At 34.9% G+C, this 9823-nt stretch overlaps 2 protein-coding genes across 2 annotated transcripts in view; both read left to right on the forward strand.

Annotated features, from left to right (window-relative positions):
• svp (COUP transcription factor 2) overlaps positions 1 to 4163 on the forward strand; it is a 40058-nt gene extending 35895 nt beyond the window's left edge. Inside the window, exon 5 of the mRNA XM_070111986.1 lies at positions 1343 to 4163. Within this exon, the coding sequence (XP_069968087.1) occupies positions 1343 to 1459 (117 nt within the window). The 3' untranslated portion in view covers positions 1460 to 4163. The remainder of the gene's footprint in view (positions 1 to 1342) is intronic.
• Positions 1563 to 2452, forward strand: LOC138859029 (sericin-2-like). Its single transcript, XM_070113171.1, has 2 exons — positions 1563 to 1591; positions 1639 to 2452. The coding sequence occupies exons 1-2, from the start codon at positions 1563 to 1565 to the stop codon at positions 2450 to 2452; spliced, it is 843 nt and encodes a 280-aa protein (XP_069969272.1).
• Positions 4164 to 9823: the final 5660 nt, after the last annotated feature.

The following is a 9823-nucleotide window of genomic DNA, read 5'->3' on the forward strand; positions in this document are numbered from 1 at the left end:
TATCACGTAAATCTATGCGAGATAGATATAGAGTTATGTTTATACATTGTAAATGATAAGAATGATGAGAGGAGTTGACATCCGGTTAACCGTCTGTTAGTCCGTCTGTCAGTTCGAGCGATAACTTCACGAATTTCAACCAAATGGGGTGTGTGAGGTTATCCAATCTGAAAATGTGCGAAATCGGATGACAACCACGCCTACTCCCTCTAACAAACTTTTAATATCTAACTTAACACTTAACTTAACTTAACTTAATCAAACATCAGTAAAGTTATCAGAATAAAACTTTGCACAAATAGCACCCTCGAGTTTTTTCAGCTTACGCCCAAAAATTGTCAAAATCAAACAATAAGTACTATAACTTTGAGATCTAGTATTGAAATTTGAGGAGAATATGTTGTTGATGACAGTTTACCCTTCTGCCAAAAATGGATAAAATCGGGTCAACACTTCTTTCGGCTCTCATATACCTAATATAAATATTTTCGTACTTCCGGTTGACTTTGTACCGCATCTATCGAGCAATATGGAAGAAATGTTATTGAAATTCAGCAAAAGTCCTTCTCTGCTAATAGCGTATTCTCTTGCCTAAAATGGCTGAAATCAGTTTCACAAATATTCGCCTGATTTTATACGTTAGCAATATTAGGTTAAAGTATAATATTGGATATACTAAAGTTTAATATCAAAAATTTGCGATGTCGATCCACGAATTACCCCAGCTTCCTCCATATACCCCATATACTAAATTGCATATATTTGTAAACTATAGTTTAGAGCCGAAAATATGTGAATTTATTCTATAATTTACCTCAACTCCCATATACTACATATAATTATTTTATTACATTTTATTCTAATAAACCTTTTGCAGAATATGTCGTGAAAATAAGTTCTTAAGTATTACTGAGCAATGTCAAAAATTAATGCAATCAGTGTTTCCATTTCTACATTAATAAAACCAAGTGTGTACATGACCTTCAATATAAGTTAATAAGATACCAAATTTGATTGTTATCAATTCCTGATTTCCTCGAATAATGAATGTTAAATTCAATCGCAACTTTTTTTTATATAAAGTTATGCCAACATCTGAAGGTTTTTCCCCAACTTTTGTCCATGCTAGTTGCAAGAGTATAAAATGTTCGGTTACACCCGAACTTACCACTTTCTTACTTATTCTAAAATATTTTCAAGTCAGAGGACTATTAAGTAAGACAAAAGAAGAAAAATACTTTTTTTTTCAAACGTTTCTGTACTCTGTAGTAATTAAAATTGCGAAGTCAGATGAAATATACGCTTGATTCCATCTCTCTGCTTCTTTCGTCCCTCTCAATAGGTCATCGAACAATTGTTTTTTGTACGTCTAGTCGGTAAAACCCCAATTGAAACGCTCATACGGGACATGTTGCTGTCCGGCAACAGTTTCTCTTGGCCTTACTTACCATCGATGTGACACACAATGTGGCGCCAATTGACAACGACTTGATCATCCGCTGCCGCAGCCGCCGCCGCCGCTGCAGCAGCAGCTGCTGTCAGCAACAATCACCACAATCACCATGACCACCACAACATCCATAGCGCTGCTGCATACAATAGGAATAGCAGCAACAACAATGATTATGTTACGCATAGAGACGGTAATGTGGACGTTAGTCACAGCCATACAGGCAGTAGTACGAGCAGCAGCAGCAGCAGCAGCAGCTTACTAAATTACAACAGTCAAAACAATAGTAGTAATGACATTGGAAGTGGGAATAATGTGCAGCATTTTAATGCGGAGGCAGGTGTGGGCATGATGAGCGGAGTGGCTAGCTATGGAAGTGGATTTTTCGGCACTGCTGCCAGCGGCGTGGTAGGAAGTTCAACATCGGCGGCTAGCGATTACAGCAGCAATAGCACCAGCTGTTTTTACGCCCCAAATGCTGCACAGGGAGCACCAACGGCTGGTGTTGTTAATCCAACAACAATGTTGTCCAATTACTGTGACGCAGCTATGATGATGGCAGCGGCGGCGGTGAATGCCAATCAATGCCTTCAACAACACCACCGAATGTTGCTCGCCAATAGCGCTGGCAGCAGTCACAACCTCGCGAACGATCAAAATAGCCACGACTGCAGTGACGATATTGACGGCGCAGGCGGTACAACTGTAAACGCAGGTGCGATCATGCCAGCAACATCCGTATCGGCGATGGCATCAACGACTACTTCGACGGTATCCACGAGCGCTGCTGTCTCATTGTCCACTGTCAATTCAAACATCACTAGCATCAGTCAACAATATCAGCAGCAAACACAACGCTGCCCCTCACAAGCGCATCCACCCGCCCAGCCGCATATGCACATTCACGACCTCCAGCAGCAGCAACAACTGCATACGCAGCTGGCATCGCCACCAAACCTAATCGATATCAGCGAAGTTCCTCTCGTTGTCGACGTCAAGTAAATATAGTGTAGTTGTAATTGCGGTTCAAAGGAAAGCATCTTCAATCGATTTCAAAAGTTTACGTTAAGAATTGACATAAACAAAAACTCCAAAAAAAAAAAAATAATAATAAATTAATAAAACAAAAAATAGAAGCTGATGTGAAGACATGTAAAATTAGCATAAATTTTTACTCTTTAGAGTTGTTAAAGCGCAATTTTTTAGAAATTTAATCATTGTCATGCATTTGTAAATATTTTAATAATTAATATTTATAGTAATTTATTTATTGAAGTTATACAAATGGTTTTCCAAAACTATGAAACTTGAAGCCAAAAATTTAAACTAAACGTATTGACTTGTTTTGAAGCTGCAGCAATTATTCCAAAATAGTAATAGTCCAACCGTTTGTAGGATGATTAAAATTTTTTTTAAACTGCTTTTCTCGTACAATAGTAAGGCCTTAGCTAAGGAATCTCCTAAAAAGAGGCTGATAATAATCACAACCAAAACAGAAAATAGTATTTTGCTCTGAACCTAATTTGTGGAAAAGCTATGGTGGCTTCAAGTAACATACTCTTTGAAAAAATCAAAAATCAAAGTAGCTTCAGAGTCTCGTTAAACGAGACTTTGAATGTTGTCTTAAAAGGTAAAATGCAACAATTTTCATATACTTAGGCGAAAATATGTTAATATATCAATATTTGTGAAATGGAATGGCACTGAATCTTACTTAATTTCAGTTTACATTTAAAAAATTACTTTATAATTTATAAAATACTTTTATTTATGTCATGCAACTTGTTTGTTCTACACATGCTTCAAATACCAAATTTATTTTAAAAAATTCCTAGTGTCTTCTAATCGGAACTGTTGCAATTTTGTGCTTTACTAAATATGTTTTAAAAAGTAAAATTAAAAATTTTACAATTTACAAATAAATGTCTAGAAAACCTTATTTTTATTAAAAGCAGAATTTAATTAGCAAATTTTTTTATTTTATAAAGATCAAAACCAGTGCAAGTTAGTTTTAAGCTGAAACACTTTTTATTTATTATACAACATGAATATATTTTATTTTGAAATAAAGTTTGATATTTTTAATGAAGCGGCATTTTGATTTTCCTCAACAAAAGGTTTGTAAATTTATTTATGCTCTTTGCCGACTTTTCCCCCTTAACAAATACAAGTACAACAAGATGCAAATGCAATTCATTGCTAAAATAATCTGTAAATAATAGCCGAATAGTAGCGTGTTAAAGAGAGTGGTAGTTTTAGTACTACTAGCAATAAATTCTTTATGTAGACCCAAAGTATTACTGTATATATATAACTGAATTGAAGAGAAATGCGATAAATCACTGTGCAAGCGGAGACGAAACGAAATATTTGCTTCGAATTTTATGCATGCGTGTGTATTTGTGTATTGCGTATTGTAATATATATTATTAATTTGTTTAACATATACCTAAATTAAATTATTTAATAACGGTAATACCAGTTTTATACAATTTTGAAAAACAAATGTACTTTAGGAAAGAGCAATGTATGTCATGCTGTTCTGTATGTATTATTTTACATATTTAGTAAGAACACACAGTTATTTATCGGTAAATTGTATGTTAAATATATACCATAAACATTAATTAATAATAAGCACTACTTTGTTTTCCAATTCACAATTAAATATAAATTCTTTCAAACGCGTAAAAACGCAAATAGCAACAAGTTAAATTCACAACGGAAATAAAATAATTAAAAATAAAATTTTAAAATGATTGCTTTAGTTTTATTTTGAAAAAGCAAACGTTTGGGTTTTGGTTTCGCTTAAACAAATCTAGCCAGCAGCTCGTCAGAAAGCTGCCGTTATTGGATAATGAGTAATTCAGAAAATTATATAAGCGACTAACGTTATAATGTTTTTTGAGGGCACAAAACAAAAACTTTCTTACATCTAGAGGCTCACTCACTTTTAAAGTAAATTTCGAGTTAAAAAAATTTTTTTTTTGATAAGTGTTCTAGAAGCTGTGGAGAGTCCTCTTTCTGGCCAATTAAAATTTATCAACTTAAAACATTTTTTTGTGGTCATTATTGAAGTTTTAAAAAAAAAGTCTTAAACGACAACATGGCGTCTGGACAAAAAAAAATATTTTTGTTTAAACTCTTTAAATTAATATAAAAATTATAAGTATATTCCTTAAGCGTTAAAATAAATTTTGAGTTAAAAACCGTCAAATTCAGTAATTTTTATATAAATGTAAAGAGTTTAAACAAAAAAAAATCTTAACTCGAAATTTACTTTAAAAATGAGTGAGCCGCCTCTAAATGTTAAAAATGTTCTTTTTTTCCAAAAATTTTCTTTTTTATAATCTACAAATTTTACCCTCAGCTAAGCAAATAAAAATAATTTTTTTTTCGCTCCACCCTAGTGTACATAGTACAAATAGGGTCCACACCAATCCACATTGAGACAATTACCAATAATGGTACAAAGTGGAGAAGACATTTAAAATTAAATAACCAGCTAATTTGCCAAACTATTACAATGTTGAGTGAAATTGTGTTAGACATAAAAACTCGCTAAATGACAACGCTAGCTTCCAAACACGTAAATGCATACGTATTATGGCTTAACATTTCCATACCACACAATCATTCAATCAAAACTCGAGAACCATTCAGTGCTATGCTACGTGTGCTCGTCGAACTGTTTTACACTTTATGCTGCATGAAAATATACATATATATATTATATGTTTATATTATTGTGCACGAAATCGCATGCGCGTAGAACGGACAAATTAAGGGAAGCTGCCGTCGCCAACAATTGCGGTTTGTCCAGCGGCTGTATGGACTGATTGTTGAGCTAAGCTCGGTGCTGGACGAACGATTGGCGTTGGTGTTGGGTTATTGGCGTGAGCTGTTCACATGATCACTGTTACATACACGTATGTATGTTAGTATCCGCTGTCCGACTAATTTTAGTTCAAAAAGGTAAGCAGATCGTGATATGAAACCGATTGGCGATGTTTTATATTTGCATGGCTTTTATTGCAATTCCTGCGGCACTTCGTTTATATGTGAGGTGTTAATCTTATGGGTTTATGGAGTTTAGGCAACTGTTCTCTGTAATATATATGTGAAAAATGATTTTACTTTAATAATCGCCATCGACTACATTAGTGCCAAGAATAATCAAAATACAACTACAAAATCTACAACAGACATTGTGCTCAATACGAGCGCGTTCCTTATTTGATTGATTTGTTTTTGTTTTTTTGTTGCGCCCGCGGTCCGTTTTATGATCGTTAACATGTTGGCATAATTTTGCGGTAGTGAAGGTGTTAAAATTACCTATCTCCAATTGGTTTTCATCGAGTCGATCATCTTGGGAAGTAGGGAAGTTGATTATTTCGCAATAAACTCACAGCTCTCTGTTTGTAGGTTTAGTGTACGAACATATTATATATACACACATATGCAAGGCATAGATGTGGCTTACTCGAAACAAAACGTACATTGCAGCCATGAAATTGTCAGTTGTGTGTTGAGCGTGAGAATTGTGAAGCCCGAAGATATTTGAATTGCATTAATTTTTAACAAGAAATTAACTATGAAACTTTGATTTAAGGAATATTACTTTATATGACAAACATTGACCAGACTTTCTCTGCTTGGCGTTGTTGGTATTATATCTAGATATGTACATACATTTATTATGGAAGTGCAACCTTCGAGGAAAAAACTTACAAAGATTACAGTATTTCTGTTTTTACAATTTTTTGATGGGTTTTAAGTATTAGCCTGTATGTATTTATCATTTGCGATAATATGTACAGCACTCCATAGTGATTTTTGATCAATTTTGCGTTTTTGCATTTCTCTTATTATTTATAGCCTTACACATTTCATGATTTTGGTAAATTTGGGTAGCGTTGGCAGCTTTTCAGCAATAAATTGGCATTTAATTTAATTCGATTTGAATTACGCTTTCATCCGCTTACACTCAAATCACAACAAAGCCAAGGAGAACAGGCAGGAATACAAAACCTGTATGTGCGTACACATGTGCACATAACGACACCTATACGAACACGTGCATACCCCACAGAGCGTAGTTTTTCGTACGAACTTGCAACCTGTCTTTTACCCTTATATTTTATAAAAAAGTAATAACAAAGTCAACTTTTTCAAACGTTAATTACAGCACAATCTAGCAAAGAGGGATCTATAGAAAAGGCACGGCGACCCTAAATAGATTCGTGAAAGTGTAGCTAACGCTTAAGTTTCCGCGGAGCTTGTAATATTAAATCACATTTCAAAACTCAACGTGGAACAAAAATGAGAGAAATTACGTTAGAGGTAGACTCTGCTCAAAACTGCTTAACTTCTTTGCACAGGCCGTGCAAAATACTTGAACATGCATGAGCACAATATAGTTCCACACAATACGCTTTTTTATGTACAGATTATCAAATTGATTTCAATTAACACTTGCCACCGCAGGTATCGGGCAGTACGCCTTAGTTCCAGTAGAACTGAGCGAGGCAATTGAATGTTCCTACAAATATGTTTGTATGTGCACACTTCCTGGATAATTTTTCGGATAATCAATAGCAAGAAAATTTGAAGAAGCCGAATTTACTTAATTAACTTCTTTGGCGTACTGGCACCGGTGACTACACTTTTTGCACACCCAATTTGAATTGGCATATTCACGCATTTACACCTTCGCTGCGCGTTCAGATCAGTCCTAATTTATGTGCGTGTGGTCATAAATTTGGTTACCAATCGAATTGACAAACGTTTGGCTTTTGTGCATAAATGCAGTTTAAATAATGCGACGCAGATGACGGCGGTGGCTGAGCGGCTTGTACGTGATCTCACTTGTACATGAGTCTGTGTATTCGGATCGCGCTCATAAGCAATGCCCTGGACTTATTGACGATTTTTCGCCGTTGGCAAGACAACAACTGTAGTGGTAATATAAAAAAAGTTGCTGCTTCGGACTTTGGTAACGATGCAAGCGTTTTGGTTCAGCACTGCTCGTATGAAATGATAAATAATCCACAATTCCGTGTGGCATCTAAAGCTTTTTCTTCTTTTTCTGACACATAAATAACGTATTAAAGCTTTAAACTGCGGCGCAACGCAGAAAACTATTTTGCCAATACATATACGCATCTTCAAATATGCAGATTTCTTTAAGCATTCAATAGGGGTATTCAGTTAGTTTCGTACCTAATAAAACTAAAGTTTAAATTAGCAGATTTGCATTTACAAAAACCAAATACATTGGTATTAACTTTCTGTCATTGGCTATTCCGCTACACTTAAACCCTAAAGTAGGTTTTTGAAAGCTAATCTATCAATGCGAAATACGACTCTGGGTCATGCGTGCTATTTAATACTTTACTTGAAGTCAAGTGTTATTCAGTGACATCAAAGCAGGTGACTGATTTTCTTTTTATTTGAAAGAAATTACTAAAATTTCTTTATTACTCTAAATACCCTAAATAGTTTGAATCCCATAAATGAATATTACAATATACAATAATAACGAAGGATTTTATCGCGTTTTAAAATCATTTTTATACAAATTTTGCATAAGTGTTAGAATATTATACTGTAAAATATCTGAGACTATACTAATTACTATAATTTGCCCTTTCACTGTTATTCACATGTATACATACATAAAGAAACATATAAATGGTTATGTGAGTATGTTGATTTCCAGAACAACGACTCTAAAGCTCGTCGAGTTGTGACCGAGTTGCCTATACGCGGACCCTGAGCGCTGTTTGAATGCCGCTCAGCAAGCTACTTATGATCCCAATTAATTTCCTCACCACCGCACACAACTATGACTGTATGTGTGCAGCGGACGGTATGGACACACAAGTATTGTAGCTGTTGTGTGGTTGGAGCAGTGGTAATCGCGAGGACATTTTTCAATCTTTTGACCAACTTCCCAATAAGAAAAATGAAAGGCGCAAATTGTTATATGCTGCGTTAATGCGTAAAAATACGCGACTGAATTCATACAACAAACACCAACAAAGAAGCTTCAACTCCTACCCTGGCATTGATGCTGGCACATACGAATGCTTGCGAATATGCGCCAATTTGGTTGTGGCTTTGCGATCACCATCCAGTTGGCAAGCGCGCTGTGGCGGGTGGACCCTCCAGTGAGGTGTTGTTTGGTGAAAAATTATGATGGGATTGGTGTACAATAGCAACAGCAATGGAATTGACCGAAATTGAAAAAGCAGCGACTTCAACAAATGAACTCGCCAGAGAGCAGCAAAAAATATTAAAAGCTTGTTACAATACCTGCAACGATGTACACATCTTTTCATCTCTGCCACCGCTAAGATCGCCGACTCATCGGCGTTACATGCCTAAGTCTTGGACTTTTGTACAAAATGTTTGTAGTTATATTACGCTGTTAGATACTCGATGTGACCATCTGCTATACGCCAGTACACCATGGGTGGTCTGCTACGCTCTGGCTTGCCCAGTGTCCTGCCTAATCGGCACGCTTCGAGCTAGTGAGGTCGCCCAGCCGCGCTTGCACACCATGTGGTACATCAATTGCTGTTGTTGTGGAATTTGTTGCAGCAAAACTTCATTTTGAGATTTGACAATTTGTTAAAGCTATTCAGCAGGTCGCTATAAATTACTAATAGAAAATTCATTGTATTTGTACTATATTTCTGCCACTTTTTATACCGATTACCTTGCTTAACTTTAACTATCCCGAGTTGTAAAATATAATTGGAAACAAATTCCAACTGAGCATATTTATGAGACTCCGACAGTGGAATCTCCAACAAAAAGTAATTTAGCCATATAATTATTTCCAGAATTGAAATTTTATAAAATCCCAAAACTAGCTACTTCATGTATACAATTAACAGAATATATGTACCTTTTTAATATCATTGATTTTGATATATTTTGGTATAGTGTTGGCATCTTTTGAAACAAAAAAGTGAAGTTATTATGAAATGTGTAACAAATTAGCCACTTAAGCATTCATTGTAATCGCGAAGTAACGAAGCTGATTTAGGCAAAGCAACCGGTTATTGCTATATTTGAAAATAACATTATTAAGGGGGTATTCTAAGTCTAGAGACATGCATTTTAGGTTATTTTTAAAGTGCCGTTAATATTTTTACTATCGATCTTTTTATCAGTTATTTATTAATGTAACAAGATTACAGAAAAAAGTTAAAAAAAAAAGTTAAAAATTTAAAAAACTGGCACCTATGATTTCAAACCTCCTAGTGATCTGAAATGAAAAAAACAAGATTAGCAATCTGCAATGATGTCGCAATTGTATGAACTAACGATAATTAAAAAAAAATTGTTTGACAAAACTGTTTG

This window comes from Bactrocera oleae, chromosome 2 (assembly GCF_042242935.1).
Source record: "Bactrocera oleae isolate idBacOlea1 chromosome 2, idBacOlea1, whole genome shotgun sequence".
Lineage (NCBI taxonomy): Eukaryota > Metazoa > Arthropoda > Insecta > Diptera > Tephritidae > Bactrocera > Bactrocera oleae.

Bases quoted from the DNA above. Each gene is read 5' to 3' on its own strand.
- LOC138859029 (XM_070113171.1), top strand. From the start codon at position 1,563: ATGACCACCACAACATCCATAGCGCTGCT. The intron at 1,592-1,638 runs GCATACAATAGG...TGTTACGCATAG, and splicing joins ACAACATCCATAGCGCTGCT to AGACGGTAATGTGGACGTTA.